General features: G+C 46.6%; 1 protein-coding gene across 1 annotated transcript in view; it reads left to right on the top strand.

Annotated features, from left to right (window-relative positions):
* LOC126260767 (LIM homeobox transcription factor 1-beta) overlaps positions 1-26,582 on the top strand; it is a gene marked incomplete at its 5' end in the record, with an annotated part of 258,963 nt that overhangs the window by 218,942 nt on the left and 13,439 nt on the right. Inside the window, one exon of the mRNA XM_049958105.1 lies at positions 11,595-11,653. Within this exon, the coding sequence (XP_049814062.1) occupies positions 11,595-11,653 (59 nt within the window). The remainder of the gene's footprint in view (positions 1-11,594; positions 11,654-26,582) is intronic.

Here is a 26,582-nt window from a genome sequence, read left to right as displayed (position 1 = left end):
CCACAAACGCTCTGTCATCTCAGGTAAGTTGCGTACTGGGACTCCAGTGACAGACGAAAATCTCGGTATTCTTGGGGCATCTTTCGCGCAAAAGGAGCTCATGTTCTTTTTTTCTTTTTTTTGGATTTTTGCAGCAACGGATATGGTTCTGCAAATGTAATCGCATTACCCGAGCGGCCTTCATTATGAGGGGCTTCACGGCGGAATTAAGTAATATTTGCTAGTTCCGTCCCACCCACCTTCCGCCAGCTTCCGTTTCATCAGGCGGTGCTTTTTCCTCGAAGAATGCCGAAATGAAAGGTTGAAGAAGACATTTCTGCCGGAGATAAGCATAAAATAGCGGGGAGTGGCGCCAGTAAACGCGTTCGGAGGCTCACGGCGGCGTTCCTTTTTATGGTCTTCCCCCTTCATTCTTTCTTCGTCGAATGTTCTTTTTCTTTTCTTCCGCACTTTTTTTTTATCTTTTGCTCCACTCTCTTGGGAGCGCGGACGAGCCATCTGTCCCGGCGGCGCATCTGCGGGCTACTTGCCACGGAATTCCCTCCAATAAGGGCTCCCGCGGCGCGTTCAATAATCTATAAAGCGTGGCGGCGCCAGAGAGGGCCGCTCCTCCCCCCCACCACGTGCCGCCCCCACCACCACCCCCGCCGGCAATGGGTAGGGGAGGGGAGGGGAGCGGCGTTGCCATGGCGACGCGCGGCCAGCGGGGCCTCTCGGATCTTGCGCAATCCCTTAAGACCGCCGGCCTCGATCTTTAGCCTGGCTCACAAAATGGCCGCCGCCGCCCACACAGGCCTGCCTGGCTCGCATTGTCCCAGCAGCCGGCCGGCCGGACCTCATTGTGCTCGTGTCCCGCGACGCAGCAGGCGCGTTCCGGGAGCCCTCCTGTTAACAGGAATTCCTCAAGATTTCGCCTCCCTCTCTGGGTCATAACACAAGTTCTGACCACTTTCAAGTTCGAAATAAACAGCTCTCAAGGTAAGCTTCCATGTACCGTGAAGTGAATTTTGTTCTATTTCTTCCTGTCTCTCAAAGCGATTTATCACTCTGACCAATGCTACGGAATAAAAAACTTCTACACATATAATGTGTCCGTAAATAGGCACGTTAAAACTGTGTGCCCGACCGAAACTCGAAATCGGGACTTTTGCCTTTCGCGGGCAAGTGCTCTACCTTTTTTTTTTTTTTTTTTTTTTTAATTCCAATGTCAGACTTACAACCTTTGCTGACCTACATTTTGTTGTACTACCGCATAAATAGTGCCTACAATGTCCAAATGTTGACAAATAGTGGCTAATTAGAAAATTAATTAAGTAAGGAAATGAATAAAACTGAAAATGTCCAAATGAAAGACATGAACACATTGCGGATAGCACAAATACAAAAGAAACATGCTCCTGTAGCAATGAAATGAAATTCGTGTCGGCGGCGACAGCTGCTCACGACCCGACGTTCGATAGAGCAAGAGAGCCATCTATCGACTCGTTCTCCAGACGTTGGTGTAAGACTGGGTCGTCTTCTCGAAATTAACTAATGGTCCGTAAGTGTGATCGATGTCTATCTCGGCTTCGTCGTCTATCTCATCTCTCACCCGTCCCACCCCATCTGGCCGGCGGGTCGGTAAATGTAAGTCGCAAGTAATTAGCGAAGTCTTGCCCATATTTCTTATGGTGTTGCAGCTTCGTGTGTCCATCGACGAGAAAATGCCAAAAATCCATTTTGTCCTTTTCCGATTCGTTATACCACCTGAGCTACCCAAGCACGACTCACGCCCCGTACTCACAGCTTTACTTCTGCCAGTACCTCGGCTCCTACCTTCCAAACTTTACAGAATCTCTCCTGCGAACCTTGCCGAACTAGCACTCCTGAAAGAAAGGAATTACGGAGACATGGCTTAGCCACAGCCTAGGGGATGTTCCCAGAATGACATTTTCACTCTGCAGCGGAGTGTGCGCTGATACGAAACTTCCTTCTGTACAGTTTGGAAGGTAGGAGACGAGGTACTGTCAGAAGTAAAGCTGTGAGTACGGGGCGTGAGTCGTACTTGGGTAGCTCAGTTGGTAGAGCACTTGCCAGCGAAAGGCATAGGTCCCGAGTTCGAGTCTCGGTCCGGCACACAGTTTTAATCTGCCAGGAAGTTTCATAACAGCGCACACTCCGCTGCAGAGTGAAAATCTCATTCTGGTGTCTGTAAATAGTCGTGTGACTTTTGACATTTTTTCATTATTAATGGTTTCATCAGCCCCTCCTCCCCATCCACGAACAAGGAGATTGGCGAGAGGGGGGGAGGGGGAGGTTTGCACCAACTGCCCTCCATCCTAAACCAGTATTATAAAAATTGTCTTTTAAAACAAATAAAATACCGATTTCAGCACACAGTAAAAAGTTATTGCTATTGATGACATTTCCGAAGAGCGTGAAGAAACGTAAGCTGAAGGCGAAGTCAACGCAAGCTACGGGAATACAAATTCAACAACGGCCATGAAACGAGAGCCAGTCAGCGGCGAGCGTGCCAAAGTTTGGCCAGGAAACGACTGTGTCTGGCTGTGCGGTTTTGTCCCACTAATCCGTGGAATATCTCCTTGACAAATCAGTGGCATTCCGCTTTTCGTATTGACCAAATACTCTTGGTGTCAACACGCAGGTTCAAATGGCTCTGAGCACTATGGGGCTTAACTTCGGAGGTCATCAGTCCCCTAGAACTTAGAGCTACTTAAACCTAAGTAACCTAAGGACATCACACACACCCATGCCAGAGGCAGGATTCGAACCTGCGACCGTGGCAGTCGCGCGGTTCCAGACTGTAGCGCCTAGAACACTCCGGCCGGCGTCAACACGCACGGTGAGTGAGAAGAAAAGGTACCGTACATGCTTTGAGGGTTTATACTACTACTGATTCTGAACAAAATACGCCAAATGAACATAAACGTCCTGTTCTTAACATTTTCCGAGGAAACTAATGAAAACAATGGGGAACATTGTCGTCTAATTTTTCGCTCATTTGCGTAAATTTCCTCACAAAAGATGCTCAGAAAGTCCACCATTAACTGCAATGCATTTTGCAACTCTTTGTAAACAGCTGTTGTGATGGTGATCCGAGTTCATTCGTACGGAGCGCTGTTTTCCACGCATCCTGCCCACTGATGAGTCAACATTTACCCATAACGGCATCAATAAGACGCACAACTCTCGCATGTGGGCAGGTGAAAATCTGCCATGCTACTGTGAAACAGATTTACAACGGCGTCTCTCGTAATGTTTGTAACAACCGAATGAGAACAACCGATTCACTCTGTTGCTGGAAAGCAATCGACTCATCTGGTTGTAGTTATACATATCGGTTGAATTATCCATTTATTCTTTTGACTGAAACCAGTCTGTGGGAGAAACCGAATGAAAACAATCGATTCAGTCGGCTGGGCTACTCGTTCATTGTTTCGAGTGAAATCAGTCTATGAGAGCAACCGAATGAAAATAATCGTTCAGTCGGTCGGACTATTTATTCAATCTTTAGTGAAACCAGTCCGTGGGAGCAGCACAATGAAAACAATCGTGTCTTGTAGTCTTGTCAGTGAAAGCAGCGTGCAATACTTAAATTAGGTGAACCTCAGCAGTGCTACATTATACTGCAGAGGCTGGTCCTAAGAGACGACATATCTCAGGAGTATGCCAAAGTTAACATGAGCGGTAAACATGCTCATTAATTATAAAGTGAATGTTGAAAGTTTTTTTTCATCATTTATAACAGATTCACGTACTGTTGTGGATTAAACTGTTCAAAAAAAATTGTTCGAACGGTTCTGAGCACTATGGGACTTAACATCTGTGGTCATCAGTCCCCTAGGACTTGAAACTACTTAAACCTAACCAACCTAAGGACATCACGCTCACCCATGCCCGAGTCAGGATTCCAACCTGCGACTGTAGCGGTCGCGCGGTTGCAGATTGAAGCGCCTAGAACCGCTCGTCCACAGCGGCCGGCGATTAAATTGTTCCAGGTGCCATTAAAGTGTAACTAATTAACCTGTCGTACCAGTGGGGTGGGTATGCCATAATTTAAATTGCCGACCCCAGGGAGAAACTTCGAGAGGCTCGGACATATGGATCAAATTGGATTATTTTCCCGGACACAAACTGTTTATAGACGTAAGTTGGCCTATGGCCGGGATGTTCCGCGGGGAGCGGGGGCAAGAGAGGGGGAATTTTACCCCGCTTGCGTTCCAGTGCAGGTCAGTAGATATAAATTGCACGTGAGAGTAACAAGGATTTGTGACAGGCGATATACAGACGTCCACATTCAGACGTAGTACTAATTTGCAGTGAGGAAAATGAACATAAATGAAATCAGTTTTATACATTTCAACTGTCTCAGTAAAGAAGTACGGAAAATACAGGGTCTTCCGAAATTGTCTTTACAGCTTTGATCGCGTGTCTTTCAGAAATGGGGAACAGGTGAAAAGCGTTGTTTGCGGCAAAATGTTCATATACACCTAAGGTTCTAGCAGCCGTTTAACAGAGTTCAATGTGTTAAAGCTGACCTTATTTTCTAAAGCCAAATTCGTGACACATTAAAAAATTTTGATACTTCAGAAAAAGTCAGAACTGGACGCAATAAACGGAAACGATCACTTTGTTACAAAAAGTACATTAATTTATATTTCATTAGTGTCTTCAAGATGACGGAGTGCGAGTAGGCATACAGTGTTTATCAGTGCTATTAATGTTCTTCATCATGTCTGCATTCTTCAATAGCCTTACGAAAGCATTCATCTCAAGTTTTATAATAATTCATTCTAGTCACTAACATTGCTTTCGTAGTTCCTACACCAAACTGTGTTTTGTCACTGCTCCACACAGTACACATTTGGGAAACCACCCTTTCAGTAACAGCATACCAACACAGGTGAAATGAACATGCAGTTCGGCAAAAACCGTTTCATAATTGTTAAATCCAGAACAAATACGTGTCTCGAATTACTTCTCAAATAATTAGGGACAGAGCTAGGAAAATCGTGACTGTCACGCAGAAAAGGGGGTTCAGGGGACGGATGGTCACCTTAAATGCGTGCGCCATCTGTAGCACGCAGGTTATCTGAGCGATATTCCAGCTCCATGTCCGGCCTAGGACGTCCTCATTAGCATGTGCTGTTGCTGCTCCGGTGCAAGCGCACAGTTCGTGCAGGTGCCACCCGAAGGCAAAAATGTAATGGGGTTCCGCAGAACCTTGGTGTCAGATCTGGTCTGCACGAACCATTCCACACACTGTGCAAACTGCTGGAGGGTGATCAGTCAATAACTAACACAGGAAAATAGGAAGAAAAAGCTTTAGATGTGTGTGAACATTATGCCGCAAACCGGACCTTTCTACCTATCCCCGTTTCTAGAATACACGTGATCGAAGTTGTACAGACAATTTTAGGACATGCTGTATGCGCATAGGAGAGCGGCTAAGCGTGTTGGCGCTGCGTTTTTAATAGACTGAAACGAAGAGACTATCTGTAGTTAGGTCTTCCTTTAACGAATTTTAACTAAGGTTTATTACAATCTATTTCCAATCAATCGAATTTCCACAGGCACGAAAAAAGGTCCAGGTTTATCCGGGACAGTTGTGTAAAAATCCCTCCAGCACGCTTCTGTACGCCCTTGAAACTAGGACCGGACGTATTGCAGCCATAGTTGGGCGTACAAAGGTGAGCGCAATGGTTCCCCAAAGGATATATGAAGAAGAAAGAAATCTTGCCTCGTATTAGCTACACTTTGCATTCCGTTTTCTAGACAATGTGCGATGATGTCCACAAATGCAAAATCTTTTGAATATTCAGCCTTTTTTTTTGTGGAAGGTAAATATTTTGTACAGAAAACTACGTAACAGCTACATACGTACGCCTCACGTTTTCAGGTTTACAGGTAGTGTCGCAAAGTTAAAAACTCAAAAGTTCTCACGACTGTATGTATGGTGTTAAGAATCTGTATGGGGCTAGGAGCGACTATTTAATATTTATTAGTCCGTTTTAAAATCGTGTTATATTAAAACGTTTTGCTAATTAAAGAGTTATTTTCTGCGTTTTAATCTTGTGTGTGAGAAATTTTTCAGGTGATTTCAAACATTTTGATGAGATTACAGCACGAGATGTGGTAAACTTGAAGTTCATTTGAGTTTTTCTTCAAATGAGTCAACCAATATATTACTTACTCATAGGCACATCTCGCGAGAAGACAGCTTTGCAGCAATCGTTCTTAAGTGCGAAACATTTACGAGTGGACCAACAAAACAGGGAAATAATAGTGGTACACCAAGTATGTGCTCTGCGTCACATACCAGAAAAGGAAACGAGGTAATATTGAATTGTCATCTAGTTGTGAGCTAAGTTGAAAGTGTCAAGTCTGCAGCTTATCGGGAAGTTAGATTAAAATCACTTGCAAAAGTTACACCGAAGAGACAGACCGAGTGAAAAATAGAGTACGCTCCGCCACACACCAGACACTAAAGCGAATTAATATTGCGGTGTCATCCAGCTGTTACACCAAGTATCTACTCTCCGGCATACAACAGAAAAGAAAGCGAGTTAAAATTTCTTTGTAAAAAAAAAAAAATGGTTCAAATGGCTCTGAGCACTATGGGACTTAACATCTGTGGTCATCAGTCCCCTATAACTTAGAACTACTTAAACCTAACTAACCTAAGGACATCACACACATCCATGCCCGAGGCAGGATTCGAACCTGCGACCGTAGCAGTCGCGCGGTTCCGGACTGAGCGCCTAGAACCGCGAGACCACCGCGGCCGGCCAATATTGCGTTGTCATCCAGTTCTAAATTATGCTGAAACTTACAGGTCTTTAGCTTATCGGGAAGTGCTATAAAAGTGCTATAAAATTCACGCAGAAGACCATCAGGTGTAGGGGATTTATTTCTCGCACTCCGGGAAAGGGCCATGCGCATTTCTTCCAGTGTGATGGCGTCAAAGAATGTGTCGCCTCCTTGTGCCCTACCCGAAGGCGGCAGGTCGTATACGTGTCATTACCTGGCCGTTGACCTGCCAGATAGAGAGTGCGGTGTGGCACGGGGGATGGCGGCGCGCATCTCTGCACGTTGCCCGCCCGCCGCAATAACTGCCGTGATGAGTCTCCTCTTACGATGTTTCCGTTCTCTGATGATGTCATAGGCAGAAGCACGTTCATCTGGCGCTACGGTCGCAGGTTCGAATCCTGCCTCGGGCATGGATGTTTGTGATGTCCTTAGGTTAGTTAGGTTTAACTAGTTCTAAGTTCTAGGGGACTAATGACCTCAGCAGTTGAGTCCCATAGTGCTCAGAGCCATTTGAACCACGTTCATCTGGGATGGGATCTTGTAGTCTCGTTAGAACTCCTGTACCATCCAATCTGGCAGCCGTGATGTGCACGAGCCGAGCCTGTCTCCGGTGGACGGCCGTTTGGCGCTCCTGCGAAGGCTGTTGCGACGCTGGTTCCCTCAAGACCGTGTAGTAAAACTCAGAGGTCGATCGTTGCCAAGGTGCCCTGTCTAGTCCATACGCCACGAGCGTGCAGCCAGAAGCTGGTTTGGGGCAGTATGTGCACCATCGTATCGTGGGATCATAGGTATGACGTCGTCGTCCACATTTCTGCCAGGTATGAACGACGGCTAGACAGAAAGCGTCTTACGGGAGAATGTTGACGGTAAGAGTCCGTGTTCCTCTACTACTGCTCGTCTGTTGTCGTGGCAGGGTCACGGAGCAGATGAAGGCCTGATGGTAGGTGAATGCAGTGGGCCACAGCTCGGCACCGACGGTGGCTGCTCGAAGACCTCGGGAAACGTGAATCCTCCCCAACCTGCTGGCCGAGTGGCCGATGAAGTGTGTATATCCACATCATGTATCGTGCAAAGCGAGGTCGCCGACCATCGTATGAAGGACCGGACACGGGACATGGTGAGGGATCTCATCCTCAGGGCGTAAGAAGCTGCTGAAGTCCGCGCCCACTACTAAGTGCTCTGTAGCGCCATGAAACAATGAAGATATTTCAGTACAGTAGTAGCTTGTTCGCTCTACGCTGATGGTGAGCGCAACGCCTGCCGCTGATGGCAATACTGAATATCCGTTGTTTCTATGCCATCGCATAGTAATACGGCTGTACCATGAACGTCGTCGGTAATTGGGTTCGCGTAAGACGTGTAGAGGTTGTAGAGAGATTCAGGGAGAGCATAAGGGAACAATTGACAGGAATGGGGGAAAGAAATACAGTAGAAGAAGAATGGGTAGCTCTGAGGGATGAAGTACTGAAGGCAGCAGACGATCAAGTAGCTAAAAAGACGAGGGCTAATAGAAATCCTTGGGTAACAGAAGAAATACTGAATTTAATTGACGAAATCAGAAAATACAAAAATGCAGTAAATGAAGCAGGCAAAAAGGAATACAAACGTCTCAAAAATGAGATCGACAGGAAGTGCAAAATGGCTAAGCAGGGATGGCTAGAGGACAAATGTAAGGATGTAGAGGCTTGTCTCACTAGGGGTAAGATAGATACTGCCTACAGGAAAATTGAAGAGACCTTTGGAGAGAAGAGAACCACTTGTATGAATATCAAGAGCTCAGATGGCAACCCAGTTCCAAGCAAAGAAGGGAAGGCAGAAAGGTTAAAGGAGTATATAGAGGGTTTATACAAGGGTGATGTGCTTAAGGACAATATTATGGAAATGGAAGAGGATGTAGATGAAGACGAAATGGGAGATAAGATACTGCGTGAAGAGTTTGACAGAGCACTGAAAGACCTGAGTCGAAACAAGAACTACTGATGGCCTTGGGAGAGCCAGTCATGACAAAACTCTACCATCTGGTTAGCAAAATGTATGAGACAGGCGAAATACCCTCAGACTTCAAGAAGAACATAATAATTCCAATCCCAAAGAAAGCAGGTGTTGACAGATGTGAAAATTACCGAACTATCAGATTAATAAGTCACAGCTGCAAAATACTAACGCGAATTCTTTATAGACGAATGGGAAAACTGGTAGAAGCGGACCTCGGGGAAGATCAGTTTGGATTCCGTAGAAACGTTGGAACACGTGAGGCAATACTAACCTTACGAGTTATCTTAGAAGAAAGATTAAGAAAAAGCAAACCTACGTTTCTAGCATTTGTAGACTTAGAGAAAGCTTTTGACAGTGTTAACTGGAATACTCTCTTTCAAATTCTGAAGGTGGCAGGGGTAAAGTACAGGGAGCGAAAGGCTATTTACAATTTGTACAGAAACCAGATGACAGTTATCTGAGTCGAGGGGCATGAAAGGGAAGCAGTGGTTGGGAAAGGAGTGAGACAGGGTTGTAGCCTCTCCCCGATGTTATTCAATCTGTATATTGAGCAAGCAGTAAAGGAAACAAAAGAAAAATTCGGAGTAGGTATTAAAATTCATGGAGAAGAAGTAAAAACTTTGAGGTTCGCCGATGACATTGCAATTCTGTCAGAGAGAGCAAAGGACTTGGAAGAGCAGTTGAACGGAATGGACAGTGTCTTGAAAGGAAGATATAAGATGAACATCAACAAAAGCAAAACGAGGATAATGGAATGTAGTCAAATTAAATCGGGTGATGCTGAGGGAATTAGATTAGGAAATGAGACACTTAAAGTAGTAAAGGAGTTTTGCTATTTAGGGAGTAAAATAACTGATGATGGTCGAAGTAGAGAGGATATAAAATGTAGACTGGCAATGGCAAGGAAATTGTTTCTAAAGAAGAGAAATTTCTTAACGTCGAGTATAGATTTAAGTGTCAGGAAGTCGTTTCTGAAAGTATTTGTATGGGGCGTAGCCATGTATGGAAGTGAAACATGGACGATAACTAGTTTGGACAAGAAGAGAATAGAAGCTTTCGAAATGTGGTGCTACAGAAGAATGCTGAAAATTAGATGGGTAGATCACATAACTAATGAGGAAGTATTGAATAGAATTGGGGAGAAGAGGAGTTTGTGGCACAACTTGACGAGAAGAAGAGACCGGTTGGTAGGACATGTTTTGAGGCATCAAGGGATCACAAATTTAGCATTGGAGGGCAGCGTGGAGGGTAAAAATGGTAGAGGGAGACCAAGAGATGAATACACTAAGCAGATTCAGAAGGATGTAGGTTGCAGTAGGTACTGGGAGATGAAGAAGCTTGCATAGGATAGAGTAGCATGGAGAGCTGCATCAAACCAGTCTCAGGACTGAAGACCACAACAACAACAAAAAGACGTGTATCCATATACATCCAAGCGCAGATCAGGCCGTACCTCTTGTAGAAGCACGATATCAATGTCCGCCACCCGAATCACGTCCTTTAACAGCTGGAGTTTTATCGCGAAACTAATGCCGTTGACATTGACTGTACCTATCCGATACACCTGGGTCATTGGCTAATCTCTCCAGGCATTCAGAGTGAACCATGCCCTTCCTGCCCCCACTCCTAACAAGTCCGCGATTGACCGCCATAAATGACGATCCCTCGACAGCCAGCAGCGGTCATGTACGTCTGGATGTGTTTGTGCAGTTCGATTCGCACCTGGCGCACTCCGTTCAGAACAGGATACGCCTCGGACGTGTGCCACTTTTCTTCCACGTAACTAAGTACTTCCCCGTACGGCCGCAGTATAGCCGGAACATCAAACGGCAGCTCAAAGATTCGTATGTTCCGAACTCAGAGTTCTGCATGGTCGACAGTCACTACTCCCACATTGCCGTCCGAGTGGTGGAAACGAGATCCATCGGTGGAACGGCGATGTGACACTGGTACATACAGTACCCTCCGACAGGGTGGCTTCCTGAGTGCAAATGTGGTTGTAGATGTAGATGAAGAAAGCTGCAACAGGTACTTTGCTACAGCATAAGCAGTCACATATATTTTGTCATACCTGTACAAGTCATTTAACGAAATATAATTAAAAATGAGTCCATTAAAAACACATTTACTAACAGTCTCAAAAAGCAAAAGTCTTTTGCTTTTGAAAGCTCTCTGTATTACGTTCAACCTAAAAATAAAAAAGGAAGAATAAAAAATTATTTACTCATCCTTTGAAACAATGGAAAATCCAGCATGAAATACTGACAACATTATGAAAATTATAGACTACTACTCACCACATACTGAAGATGTTGAGTCACAGAGAGGCGCAACAAAAAGGCTGCTAAACAAGTAAGCTTTCGGTCAAAAGGCCTTCTTGTGAATTAGACAGCATACACACATACACACATTCACGCAAACGCAGATCACACAGACATGACCACTGTCTCTCGCTGCCGAAGCCAGACTTTAGTTAAACGGTAGGAAAAATATGCAATTTTACAGAAAATAAGCACGGTGTGAACCTTACCGTATAATTGTCTATAATATCATTCACATTTTGAGAACATATTGTACTGTTTCACTCTAACACGTCAAGTCCTGCGCGTCTAGAATTACGTTCTGCCGACGTGTTACTAATATATTTACATCTACATGACTAGTCTTCATATGGCAGAGAGTTCATCGAAACATTTTCAGACTATTTCTTCACTGGGCCACTTTCTTTCCGTGCGACCTCTAATTTTCCTTACTTTATCACGACTGTCATTTCTCTCTGTGTCCGGCAGGCCCGTCGGGGGCGGGCTCGTTCCTGAATGCTGACAGCTGCGGCAGCGACACGGAGGCGGCGGGGGCGGCGGCGGGGGCGGCGGGCGGCCCGCACGACCACCACTTCCTGCCCATCAAGCAGGAGGTGCTCGACGACGACTTCTACAAGCACCACTCGCACCAGCACCACCAGCACCAACCGCCGCCAGCGCACAGCTTCCCGCAGGGTAAGGAACAACCGGTTACTGCGACAGACGACAAGTTTGTGGGATACTTGGTTCGATACTCGTCATCTTTCTTACTAAACTTCCACCAAACACTTGTATCCTTACAGCGAATCATGTTTCTTCGGAAGGGAACAATAAGAGTAATGGTAAACATTGTGGTACGCTTGTGGCGTTCTGTAGTCAACAATTCAACAACTAACTGATCATTTATTTGTGGGTGGAGGACCAGTTGGGGCGCATCCGTCACATGTTTAAGATTGACTGTCACCATGACAGAGTCGTCAGAGATGAAGAGGGTTCACCCATCGACTTCACTGGGAGATTCGGACGAGAGAATAGAACTCGATACTAGGGTTGTATCGACCTCTGATTTTGTCCCTGAGGGGGGCGCAGTGAAAGAACTACTCGTTCATGCGGCCACGGAAACCCAGGTCCACAAACAGATATCACCGAGGGCATCGTACACCCTCCAACGATTGGCTCCTGCGGACGTCTTCCCCGGTTGACGACCTGTCCTGCAACGACGCAGGAAACATGGATGACTCAAGGTCACCCTCATTTGTTGTTTTCCTTGACTCCGACACAGCCCTTTCCGGTCCCTTGGGCAGACACATCACGCAGCTGGCTCCCGTCACCAATACACTGCAGGAAATGACTGCTGGTTCAACTTTGGTCATCCAGCTCGCAAGTACCCTAGCACAGCCATGGCTAACTTCTGGACAACAATGAAGAAGATCCTACGCCCACTGTGTTGGATGAGGGGAGGGGTGTCTCCTCACACACTTTGGGCCCTGCCGAGCACCGGCAGGCGACGGCGCGGCCACAGAGTGCAGATGACAGGTCACGTGATCTGCACACCCAAAGCTCAGCGACCATCAACGTTAACACCATTCAGACATTTACGAAGTCGTCCTTGCTCCAAGGCATGCTCAATACAGTAGACATCGACATTGCCAAGAGGTGTAAGTCGACGATTTCCCAGGTATATCCGGTTATACAGCTCATGTGCCCCACGCTTTGCCAATAAAGAGCGGTGTTTCAGCTCTACTCAGAGAGGGCCTCGAGAATGACGTGGTACGTTATCTACAATACGCTTTGAGGAATGACTGTAACAGTGCTAAAAGTCCAGTTTATCCATGTGTATGTCCCTTCTAGAAAGAATGACGTCGCGAACGATCGCTCTTCTTCGCGGAAGGAGTAGCCCTGCTCTTTCAGGGCAGGCACGACGATTTTGTGTTATGGGGCGATTTCAGTAGCGTCCAGTCGCCTAAAGATCTGCTGCTGCGCCATTCAGCATGCCCCAAACTTACGGTACTCATCAGCGATCTCCATCTGGTACATACATGGGAACATGTCCATAGAAATTGGCCAGGATCCACTCATTTTACGTGTCACTCGTAAAGTCAATTTGACAGCATCTACATTTCTTGTTCTCTCACGGCAACAGTGAGCGACGCGGAGGTATGGTCAATAGCCTTCTTAGTTCACGAGGCCTATTTATCCACCGTCACACTTCGTCGCCAATGGATGTTGTGCAGCTGACATCCCTGGAAGTTAAAAAAAATGGTTCAAATGGCTCTGAGCACTATGGAACTTACCTTCTGAGGTCATCAGTCCCCTAGAACGTAGAACTACTTAAACCTAACTAACCTAAGGATATCACACACACCCATGCCTGAGGCAGGATTCGAACCTGCGACCGTAGCGGTCGCGCGGCTCCAGACTGCAGCGCCTAGAACCGCTCGGCCACTACGGCCGGCCTGGAAGTTAAAAAAATGGTTCAAATGGCTCTGAGCACTATGGGACACAACTGCTGTGGTCATCAGTCCCCTAGAACTTAGAACTACTTAAACCTAACTAACCTAAGGACATCACACACATCCATGCCCGAGGCAGGATTCGAACCTGCGACCGTAGCAGTCGCACGGTTCCGGACTGCGCGCCTAGAACCGCGAGACCACCGCGGCCGGCGCCTGGAAGTTAAACCTCGCTTGTCTCACCTCTTCAGATTGTCGATGTACCATTGGAGCTAGTGCGTCCACAGCCTCCCATTGTATCCTACACTGATCAGCTGGCGCTTAAACTGCCCAGCGAAGAACGTTGAATACACAAGGTAGCTTGGAGGCGCCCCCCCTCCCCCCCCCCCCCCTAGATTTTATTTCGCCGCCTTCGCAAAATGTACCTCCTTGCCACCCACGCCGGACTGACTATTGACAGTACACCATGTGAAGGCACAGATCATAGCCCATAAGCGCCGACATCTTCAAGGGACGATCGTCGGGGGACGAACACGTGACACACTAGCAACGGAATGAGCCACGACTCGAGAACGTAAATCACAACGAAGGGTGCTGATACAGGCTGTAACGCTACAAGGAGCGTTAACGTTTGCGTAGCTTATCACAACAGAACAAATAGTCCTGTCACGAAAAAGCCACTTGTAACGTCCCCGCTCTTGCGTACGTTAACTCTTTAAAGCCTGTACTATGATAAGTTGACGGGCTTCACCATCTAAGAATGGATTTTATTAAATAAGATGACCGCGTGTACCTGAATGGAAGCAAAATCGGACGTATACCCAGTCAGTAACAACAATGATACGTCAAGCTAGTATAAAGTGCAACTACACGTTAATACGGACAAGAAACCTACGCAGCAGATGCTACCAATTATTAATAAGACGGTCGCCAGCCTAATTAGGCATTACGTGAGTTTTTTCCTTGTACAAGTGGATGTACGTACAAACATAACAACACGTAGTAATACTGCATTATATGGAAAATTTTAGAACCAGAAAAATCTACCGAACTAGTATCTTCCATTTCTGTACTGATTTGGACAAGCTACAAATACACAACATTACACTACAATGATTACTACACACTGCATTTTGTCTACTGATCCAACTGAAATCGGGCATAGGTTGCCCTAGAAATAGCACTTTTGAAACACACATACAATGTCAATCTTAATAAGGAAAAAACACTGATAAATTTAGGTTTTATATTGGCTTTCACTTTGCAGATCAAATCACTTTAGTGCCCTTTAGCATTTAAATGAATAGAAATGAAAAGAATGAAAAGGGGGGGGGGACCCTGAAACTGTTATGGTCACTGTGTTGAAACTATTAACTATTGAAAACATGAAGCACTCAAGATCTAAAAAATATGGGTTACTATTCTTTTTGTCTTATTAATTCCTCATTGAACTACCATTATTTTTGTTTCTGTGTAATTAAGCTTCATTACTAAACCACTTTCAACATTATCTTCAAAATTTGTCAGGTCTATTATTTACCAAAATATTCATTAACAACAAAGTTCTTTAAATATCTTTCTAGCATAGATAGTTCTGCACGTAATTCTTATTAACATGAATTTTAAATCTTCATTTCGGGACACTCGGATTGCACAACATGCGGAAAGGACCCTGTCCAGGTTAGTGATTAGGATCATTAATTAATAGAGCAATTCTGGTAAAAGTCAAGTTATTATTGAACAGTTAGGAACAAATTTAACACTGGTCCATACGGATACACTTGTAAAGAATTGACCTGTGCAAGTCGATGCGGCGGTTGGCGGGCAGCGAGATGGCGAGGCGCACAGCACACATACAATCACAGCTATGGCCCTTGCTGTATCGGCACTTTGCTTCTTCTTGGCGTTGTAATCCTTTTCAATTCAGTGCCTATTGGATATAGCCATGCTGTATAGTCGTCGGAAACGGCACATCCGAGGCTCAAATGAAGTCACTTTTTCCAGGATAGCCTCCTCGATCCGGAACGTGTTCCTCAGACCGGTGCCCAACTCCGACTGTTGACTGAGCCCGTTGTGCCGTGCCGCGTCTGTGTGCATTTTCCCGCGCTCGCCTGCCATCCACCTTTTACCTCTCCCCTACAGATAGGGTATTCACCAAAGGTTTTACATTCCACATATCCTAATACATTGCCTACGTTTGGACCAGGCGTACAATTACAATTTCAAACGTGTTACAATATTCCCAACATTATTTAAACTTCACTCCTATTATAACATTATTTGAAATGTAACATAAATATTAAAATTTATATCGAAATGTGTTTACAGTTCCTTTAATATAATAACACGAAAAGAAAAAGAAATGAAATTAAAACCTTGCTTACACTAATTTAGCGAAAATCAGAAGAAAAAATTTTATATGTACAGTTGTTGTTGTTACAAGGCCAATATTGCAGCAGCCTTGGTCGACCACTACACACGACTTTATTCGGCTCAGTGTTCCAACCCGACGACGCTAGCAAGAGTCTCGCGACTGGTTTATGGCACTGTTTCACAAGACTTACAAACTAAATTACTGTCGACGCAATAGGTAAAGGAGCATCAAACAAGTCTCCTGGCGGCGATAGACTCCCCATGGAGTTTTATACAATATTTAAGTACCCACTGGCTCTCAAGATGACGTCTGTCGGAAGCTTATGTCCCCCGCGGTGCCGCTCCCTGCAGCCTTCGTCGAACGAATGATTATAGCGGTCCACAAACCGACAGTAGGCATTCGAGTACACGATTACCGCCTACTGGCACTCCTCAACTACAACATGAAGATATTCACCAGCCTGTTAACGATCTGTATACGGCTGACCATGCCTCAAGGCATCTCACCAGATCAGCTTCCCTAGCGAGCACCAGTAACATCCACATAGCACTGTGTCGATACCGTGAGAAATATCCCTAGCCAGGGCACACCACATCTCGGGAGCAGTGCGATCATTAGATTTTAGCTTTTGATAGAATGGATCAAGTGTGCTTGTGTCCATTCTACAACACACGCAGTAGCCACAGCAATTCATAGACGTCGTGATGTGCCTCTTCTGAGGGGCGACCTCCTAGTAGCACATCAATGGATGTCTCTTGCAGTCCCAATTTCCAGATCTGTGCGTCAAAGCTGCCTCCTGTCGACTCTACTCTACACTCTGCCACTGGACCGCTCCTTCGTGGACTCCGTCAACGCCTCACTGGATTAATGTTACAGGGCACTACATTTCGCTGTACAGCATATACAGACGGCCTGGTTCTTGTGTTCAGCCTGCCGCGGTGGTCTCGCGGTTCTAGGCGCGCAGTCCGGAACCGTGCGACTGCTACGGTCGCAGGTTCGAATCCTGCCTCGGGCATGGATGTGTGTGATGTCCTTAGTTTGGTTAGGTTTAAGTAGTTCTAAGTTCTAGGGGACTGATGACCACAGCAGTTGAGTCCCATAGCGCTTAGAGCCATTTGGACCATTTTTTTTTCTTGTATTCAGCAACAGTGACTGTGTAACCAACGTACTAGAATGGACTGACACATATGGTGTGGCATCTGGCAGCTGTCTCAGTGTCACCAAATCGGTCGCCATGAAGAAAGGACACGGGTTAGTCCCAGCATGTGTCTATCCCCTACAGCCTCACCACGACGTATGGCGTAATGCGGCCCTTCACTACAGCCGCTTGTTACAAAAAAAATCGGGTCGCCAACCTCCTCATCTTTGGGCCTCAACATTCTTCAGAGGACACACTTCGTAAATTTTTACCTCGCATCACACATTCCACACACAGTGCATGTACTTCCAATACCGTTAATGATGGCTCGACGTATATTATTTGGAGTCTACGTCAGAACAGGTACGTTTTCAAAATCAGTTATGAATCGCTGACCCTCCCCCCAGACAAGGGAGGTCTTAGCATAGTTCATGTCCACGAGAGTGCAGCGGCCCTGTTTGTCGGCTCACACACAAACAGTGGCGCCGCCGCCCGGAAAGTTTGACAAGTTTGCTGCTGGAGCCCGCCTCTGCCCTCCCTTATGCCCCCACTGACGATGCAAGACCTTTCTATTACTTAGGTCACTTTTACCTTGAACAAAGTCATGTCCTTTCCGCACTATCAACATCGAAACAGGAGATGACAAGGGAGATATACCGCATCCTACAACAGAAGCGTCCACCAAACACCGTGAAGGCCAAGAACCCTCTTGTTAGTTGGAGGGCGGCGTGGCGGACGATAGATTCAGTTACACTGGATGCAGACGTCCGATGAACACGGTACATCACAGTTAACAGTAAACAGGGCACCTGATTACGCTACCACCAGATACATTTGGCGGACTCGTCTCTATGTAAGGAATGCGGAGTACCAGATATTGACGAGCACCCTCTCAGATGTGGCGCAGTAGGTGTATGGCGCTTGGTGCAACAGATTTTGCCATACTTCCTACATCAGGCCATACCGTACCTTGGCTTCCACTTTTTCCTGATGAACTCTATTTCCCGTGTATCAAAACCAACGTAGTGACGTGGATCCGTGGGCACACGTTGAACTATTTATTTCACGATGGTCCTAAAGAAGTATTGAATTTTTGGATCCACCTACAAGAATGTCACTCCAAGATTGCACGGAAACCAAAATGCAGGCAATATGTTTCTAATTACTTAGGCTCTACGTGATCATCACCAAAGCTGGATCATCAACAGGTAGGAGAAGATACGCATTGACTGACCTGACGAGAACACGTCTGGCTATCGCTGGACTAACGTATGACGTGAGCGAACACATACGTAGATCATCAATAATAAGGCGAGCAGCTGCGCACCATTGTGCGTCGTGCTCCGAAGCACATTTTCCGTTTCCCCATGTATATTGCCCGGGCGTAGAAAAGTTCCGAGGTTTTTTGTTTTGTTTACTTATTTCAACTGGTTCAAGTGGCTGAACAATATGGGACAACATCTGAGGTCATCAGTCCCCTAGACTTAGAACTACTGAAACCTAACTAACCTAAGGACGTCACACACATCCATGCCCGAAGCAGGATTAGAACCTGTGAGCGTAGCAGCAGCGCGGTTCCGGAGTGAAGAGCCTAGAACCGCTTGGCCACAACGGCCGGCGTTTACTTACTTCGGGATGCGGTGCTAGTTGAGCGTATTCTTGTTGTGGTATAAAATAAGGGAAAAGGTCCCGTTATTGAGTTCCCCTCACCACTTCTAATACCATGACGGTGAGGGAGACATTCTTCCCTCCCTTCCTCCTCTCCACACCACTTTCCTGAAAAAGAAAAAGAAAAAGGAGTGGTAGAATAGTGAAAAAAATACCTACGTGATCGCTGGGTAAATCCCGCTCATCTTTTTTTTTTTTAATTTAGTATTTCTTCAACAAAGAAATAAAGAAAACGTTGACAGTTGAACAGATGGTCCGTAGGTCAACAGCTTTAGCCGGCTGTGTTAATGCTGCTACTCTTGTGTTGTATCCAACATGCTCGTAAAACTTCGAATCTCGATTTCTTGAAAACGTTTGAGAAGCGTTTAGTACAAGAGCTACACTTTTTAGAGCTACATAAGCACTACAACCGTTCACCAAAGAGCTTTTCTGCTTACTCTGTTATTTGTAGTTTCTACGATATTCATATATCTTAAACGATATCTTCTAAGGTGGTGCATCAAACAGCCACCATTAAAAATTTTTGTTTCAGATTACTAAAGTATCTTATAAAATTTTATAGTGATTACTTACTTACCTCTACCGTCAGTTTGGGTGCAAGTTTACGCTATTATACACTTCAGTATACGAGACTCAGTCGAATTATTTGAAAGATTCGGGGCAATGTCGTTATAAGATTACCAGACGACGTTCATAGAAGAATTTTTACTGATGCTCGGAAGGTATTTGGTTGAACTGTACGATATCATTCTTCGTTAAAAAGTCTATGCGTCTTCCACGCACTTTTAACACGTATTCCTTCTACGTTTTTCCCATAGAAATTATGAAACTTTTTTTGCGATGCGGAATTTCTTTGCCTGACTTTTATTTCATTATAAATATGTCGATAAAATAGAGTCAAAAGCTTCCTCTAAATCTATTAGTCACAGAAAGTGGCAATTCTGAATCATTTTTTTTTTAATTTTATTATTTGTTTCATGACCTACACTCATGGAAATTGAAATAAGAACACCGTGAATTCATTGTCCCAGGAAGGGGAAACTTTATTGACACATTCCTGGGGTCAGATACATCACATGATCACACTGACAGAACCACAGGCACATAGACACAGGCAACAGAGCATGCACAATGTCGGCACTAGTACAGTGTATATCCACCTTTCGCAGCAATGCAGGCTGCTATTCTCCCATGGAGACGATCGTAGAGATGCTGGATGTAGTCCTGTGGAACGGCTTGCCATGCCATTTCCACCTGGCGCCTCAGTTGGACCAGCGTTCGTGCTGGACGTGCAGACCGCGTGAGACGACGCTTCATCCAGTCCCAAACATGCTCAATGGGGGACAGATCCGGAGATCTTGCTGGCCCGGGTAGTTGACTTACACCTTCTAGAGCACGTTGGGTGGCACGGGATACATGCGGACGTGCATTGTCCTGTTGGAACAGCAGGTTCCCTTGCCGGTCTAGGAATGGTAGAACGATGGGTTCGATGACGGTTTGGATGTACCGTGCACTGTTCAGTGTCCCCTCGACGATCACCAGTGGTGTACGGCCAGTGTAGGAGATCGCTCCCCACACCATGATGCCGGGTGTTGGCCCTGTGTGCCTCGGTCGTATGCAGTCCTGGTTGTGGCGCTCACCTGCACGGCGCCAAACACGCATACGACCATCATTGGCACCAAGGCAGAAGCGACTCTCATCGCTGAAGACGACACGTCTCCATTCGTCCCTCCATTCACGCCTGTCGCGACACCACTGGAGGCGGGCTGCACGATGTTGGGGCGTGAGCGGAAGACGGCCTAACGGTGTGCGGGCCCGTAGCCCAGCTTCATGGAGACGGTTGCGAATGGTCCTCGCCGATACCCCAGGAGCAACAGTGTCCCTAATTTGCTGGGAAGTGGCGGTGCGGTCCCCTACGGCACTGCGTAGGATCCTACGGTCTTGGCGTGCATCCGTGCGTCGCTGCGGTCCGGTCCCAGGTCGACGGGCACGTACACCTTCCGCCGACCACTGGCGACAACATCGATGTACTGTGGAGACCTCACGCCCCACGTGTTGAGCAATTCGGCGGTACGTCCACCCGGCCTCCCGCATGCCCACTATACGCCCTCGCTCAAAGTCCGTCAACTGCACATACGGTTCACGTCCACGCTGTCGCGGCATGCTACCAGTGTTAAAGACTGCGATGGAGCTCCGTATGCCACGGCAAACTGGCTGACACTGACGGCGGCGGTGCACAAATGCTGCGCAGCTAGCGCCATTCGACGGCCAACACCGCGGTTCCTGGTGTGTCCGCTGTGCCGTGCGTGTGATCATTGCTTGTACAGCCCTCTCGCAGTGTCCGGAGCAAGTATGGTGGGTCTGACACACCGGTGTCAATGTGTTCTTTTTTCCATTTCCAGAAGTGTATGAATGGTCTACTCGTACATTAACGTGTTAAGTTAGCTTGTCCCCCCCCCCCCACCTTTTTTTTTTACTGAAACACAAGGTTTTTCCGTGGTGGTGGTGGTGACAGTTTTAGTAAAAGTGTAAAATTAAAACAAAGAGTCACGCAAAATAGCACTTTATGCTTTGGTTGTTACTCTTAATTAGCTCTGTACGCACATTTCCATAAATTGCAGTACGATTTCTGCCAGTGAAATAGTTTTGGAAAAAGTAATTCAGTATTCCGGCCTGGTCTCCATTCATCTTCGGTTCGATATCGTTATGCTCATAGAGTGTCCAGACAGATGGATTTATTTATTTACTGCTTTAACATAAAACAAAATTTATTAGAATTATTATGGTAAAATTTTACTTTCGTATTCGTGGACGTGGACTGTGGTAAAATGGGAACAGAAGAGAATCGAAGCATTTGAGATGTGGTGCTACAGACGAATGTTGAAAATTAGGTGGACTGATAAGGTAAGGAATGAGGAGGTTCTTTGCAGAATCGGAGAGGAAAGGAATATGTGGAAAAGACTGTCAAGGAGAAGAGACAGGATGATAGCACATCTGTTGAGGCAGAAGGGAATGACTTCCATGGTACTAGAGGGAGCTGTAGTGTGAAAAAGTTGTAGAGGAGAATAGAGACTGGAGTAATTGAGGACGTAGGCTGTAAGTGCTGTTGTGAGATGAAGAGGTTGGCAGAGGAGAGGAATTGGTGGCTGGCCGCATCAAACCAGTCACAAGACTGATGACTGAAGCAAAATAAATTTGTTAAACGCTTCACACGTTACTCTTCTTACGCTAATTTTGGCTACGTGCCAGTTTTGTTTGTCTGTAAGGCAAATCTGAAATGAAGCACTTTTTGTTTTCATAGCAGCTGTTTTCGTATGGCTGTGGGTCCACGTCGGGTTTTGCTGTCCGTCACGAGTTTGATCGGTGCATTATCTGTCTGAGGTGAAATGTGCAACACTCTTGGAGATTCCAGAATGAGATTTTCACTTTGCAGCGGAGTGTGCGCTGATATGAAACTTCCTGGCAGGTTAAAACTGTGTGCCGGACCGAGAGTCGAACTCGGGACCGGCAAGTGCTCTACCAACTGAGCTACCCAAGCACGACTCACGCCCCATCCTCACTGCTTTACTTCCGCCAGTACCTCGTCTCCTACTATCCAAACTTCACAGAAGCGCTCCTGCGAACCTCGCAGAACTAGTACTCCTGGAAGCGAGGTCCTTGCGGAAATAAAGCTGTGAGGACCGAGCGTGAGTCGTGCTTGGGTAGCTCAGTTGGTAGAGCACTTGCCCGCGAAAGGCAAAGGTCCCGAGTTTGAGTCTCGGTCCGGCACACAGTTTTAATCTGCCAGGAAGTTGCACTCTTGAAGTTGTCTAACCATGGTCAACATTACCAGTTCAGAGACAAATGTTTTATGTTGATCGCTCAGATAATCTGAAATCTGTTTCTTATCGTTGTAGCCAACAAGAAACATCTACCTACTTCAATTATTTAGGCTCCCACATTGTTTCATTTCATTGTATTTTCCTTGAAACCCATTTCTTCCGTTACGTTAACTACTCCTGATGGTGCTCTCTTATACCCCAGTATGTTTATACACGGCAATAAATAGAACTGGCTTCATGAATACCTTGTAGTTACATTATTAGTGCACGTTCCAGTCACACTAATGTGACCTTTGCCTGACTTCGACGTGAAAGTGCAATAAAGATTCACAGACGGCGGGTGGCAGCACTAGCAGTAGAGGGTATATAAAACGTGTCTGGAGGGGACTCGGAAAACGGTACGGTCGTTGAAACTTCCTGACGGATTAAAACTGTGTGCCGGACCGAGACTCGAACTCGGGAGCTTTGCCTTTCGCAGGCAAGTGCTCTACCATCTGAGCTACCCAAGCACGACTCACGCCCCGTCCTCACAGCTTTACTTCTGCCAGTATCTCGTCTCCTACCTTCCAAACTTTACAGCTGTGAGAACGGGGCGTCAGTCGTGCTTGGGTAGCTCAGGTGGTAGAGCACTTGCCCGCGAAAGGCAAATATCCCGAGTTCGTGTCTCGGTCCGGTACACAGTTTTAATCCGCCAGGAAGTTTCATATCAGCGCACACTCCGCTGCAGGGTGAAAATCTCATTCAGTCTGGTGGTTGTGGTAATGCGATTTATCTGACGTTCAAAAAGGCTTGATCATTGGCTTTCGAGAGAAGCGTGGAAGCATTTCCGAGACGAATACGTTTGTAAACTGTTCGTTTGTTCCTCTGTTTAAAGTACAACGTGCATGGCAAAATGACGCTATCCAGAAGTTGCGCCGAGGAAACTGTGGTGCGCCACGCAGGCTGTAGATCACAGGGGTGAACGTCGTTTGCAGAGATGTGTATGGACCAAGAGTTGTCTCCTCAGCGAGCGTCCGGTAAGCGTCTCTGCGTGTGGGTCGCAGCAGTTGGCGCCTGGCTCACGCTGCCGTGCTGACCACTGTTCATTGGCGACAAAGGCTTAAATTTGAACAGCAATACAGCAACTGGACGTCCATCGAGTGCCGACAGGTGGCCTTTTGAGATGAATCACGTGTTATGCTCCATCGGAAAAATGTCCGTTGGCGTGAGACGTGTGAAAGCGAACATCCCGCCTCGATCGTCTGAAGGGCCCCAGCCGTAGGAGGGAATGTTTTCGTGACATTCCCTCGGTGATCTCTCTCATTCTGGAAGGCACAATGGATGAACAGAAGTACACATCTTCCCTTGAGCACCACGCCGACCCTTTCATTTGAAAGGTGGCTACACTGAGCCACAGAGCCAGAGATTGCGCCAAAGAGTATTATTCAGCCGCCTCCACTAGCAGTTCTTGTCGAGAAGTCGTGGTGGAGAGTGCTTGTTGAGATGTAGCAGTGGTGAGTCGTTGTTGAGAGGTTCCCATGGAGAGTGCTTGTTCAGATGTTGTCATATTGTTTTGATGGGCTAGACACCAGATGTTGTTGGATTGGGGATGCTGTAATGATCAGAGTGTGCTTTTCGTCAATATATGTGAAGGTAAAAAAAAAAGAAAAGGAATTTTTTTACCTTCACATATATTGACGAAAAGCACACTCTGATCATTACAGCATCCCCAATCCAACAACATCTGGTGTCTAGCCCATCAAAACAATATGACAACATCTGAACAAGCACTCTCCATGGGAACTTCTCAACAACGACTCACCACTGCTACATCTCAACAAGCACTCTCCACCACGACTTCTCGACAAGAACTGCTAGTGGAGGCGGCTGAATAATACTCTTTGGTGCAATCTCTGGCGCTGTGGCTCAGTGTAGCCACCTTTCACATTGAGTTTTATCGGGCTGAACAGGCCACGTATCCTCAGGTGCGAAACCTAGCGCTACCGCCCACTGCATTGGTGTCGAGATGGCTCCACATCCCTGTCGGACCTTCCAGAACCTCACTGCGTCTCTTCCTGCACGTCCCGCAGCAATCCCCGCCGCGAAAGATGGTTACTATGACGTTTGACAGGTGGTCAAGTCGATGTGACAGGACATCCACTGTAGACAACGCGCCCCTTTTACGACAGTGCTCGGGAGGTACCCCAGACGTGCGAGTGTGACACCGGCGGAGCAGAGGACAGCGGCGGAGGTACGGGGAGACGGCCGGCCCGGCCCGGCGCAGCCTCCCTCGGTGCGGACTCTCCCGCGGGTTCACGGCGAGGCGAGGCGTCATTTCCTGCGACACGCCGGGGATCAGCCGCGCCGCCGATCCCTTTAACGGCGCCCAAAATTGAAAACGGCGCGAGGCCGGGGAAGAGAGCGCCTGGTAAGCGGGACAAATGGCTATCGGAAAGCGGGCGCCGAGCGGTAATGACCACAGGCCCGCCACCTGCGCGCCGCCCCCCGCTCGCCGACTTTGGAAACACATTACGCACCTCCCCCTACACACTGCCCGCCGTTCCCTTGTCTGTCCCGCATCGCGTGTCGCTGCCTTTTTTCCCCCCGTGATACTTCCATCCTGTCCTTCATTCATTTCTACACATCTGAAGGTTCTCAACCTTCCAGTAAGTTCCTTAAGCCGCGCGCGTTTAGCCGAGCGCTCTAGGCGCTGCAGTCGTGGACTGTATGGCTGGTCACGGTTCGAGTCCTCCCTCAGGCAGGGGTGTGTGTGTTTGTCCTTGTTGTTGTGGTCTTCAGTCCTGAGACTGGATTGATGCAGCTCTCCATGCTACTCTATCCTGTGCAAGCTTCTTCATCTCCTGAATCCTTCTGAATCTGCTTAGTGTATTCATCTCTTGGTCTCCCTCTACGATTTTTACCCTCCACGCTGCCCTCCAATGCTAAATTTGTGATCCCTTGATGCCTCAAAACATGTCCTACCAACCGATCCCTTCTTCTAGTCAAGTTGTGCCACAAACTTCTCTTCTCCCCAATCCTATTTTTCCATTCGTCTGTAAAGAATTCGCGTTAGTATTTGCAGCTGTGACTTATTAAACTGATAGTTCGGTAATTTTCACATCTGTCAACACCTGCTTTCTTTGGGATTGGAATTATTATATTCTTCTTGAAGTCTGAGGGTATTTCGCCTGTCTCATACATCTTGCTCAACCAGATGGTAGAGTTTTGTCGTGACTGGCTCTCCCAAGGCCATCAGTAGTTCTAATGGAATGTTGTCTACTCCCGGGGCCTTGTTTCGACTCAGGTCTTTCAGTGCTCTGTCAGACTCTTCACGCAGTATCGTATCTCCCATTTCAACTACCTCCTCTTCCATTTCCATAATATTGTCCTCATGTACATCGCCCTTGTATAAACCCTCTATATACTCCTTCCACCTTTCTGCCTTCCCTTCTTTGCTTAGAACTAGGTTGCCATCTGAGCTCCTGATATTCATACAAGTGGTTCTCTTCTCTCCAAAGGTCTCTTTAATTTTCCTGTAGGCAGTATCTATCTTACCCCTAGTGAGACAAGCCTCTACATCCTTACATTTCTCCTCTATCCATCCCTGCTTAGCCATTTTGCACTTCCTGTCGATTTCATTTTTGAGACGTTTGTATTCCTTTTTGCCTGCTTCATTTACTGCATTTTTATATTTTCTCCTTTCATCAATTAAATTCAATATTTCTTCCGTTACCCAAGGATTTCTATTAGCCCTCGTCTTTTTACCTACTTGATCCTCTGCTGCCTTCACTACTTCATCCCTCAGAGCTACCCATTCTTCTTCTGCTGTATTTCTTTCCCCCATTCCTGTCAATTGTTCCCTTATGCTCTCCCTGAAACTCTCTACAACCTCTCGTTCTTTCAGTTTATCCAGGTCCCATATCCTTAAATTCCCACCTTTTTGCATGTTTCTTCAGTTTAAATCTTCAGATCATAACCAGTAGATTGTGGTCAGAATCCATATTTGCCCCTGGAAATGTCTTACAATTTAAAACCTGGTTCCTG

This window comes from Schistocerca nitens, chromosome 5 (genome assembly GCF_023898315.1).
Source record: "Schistocerca nitens isolate TAMUIC-IGC-003100 chromosome 5, iqSchNite1.1, whole genome shotgun sequence".
Classification (NCBI taxonomy): Eukaryota; Metazoa; Arthropoda; class Insecta; order Orthoptera; family Acrididae; genus Schistocerca; species Schistocerca nitens.
Note: the sequence above shows the minus strand (reverse complement) of the source record. Positions and strands in the feature narration are given on the sequence as shown.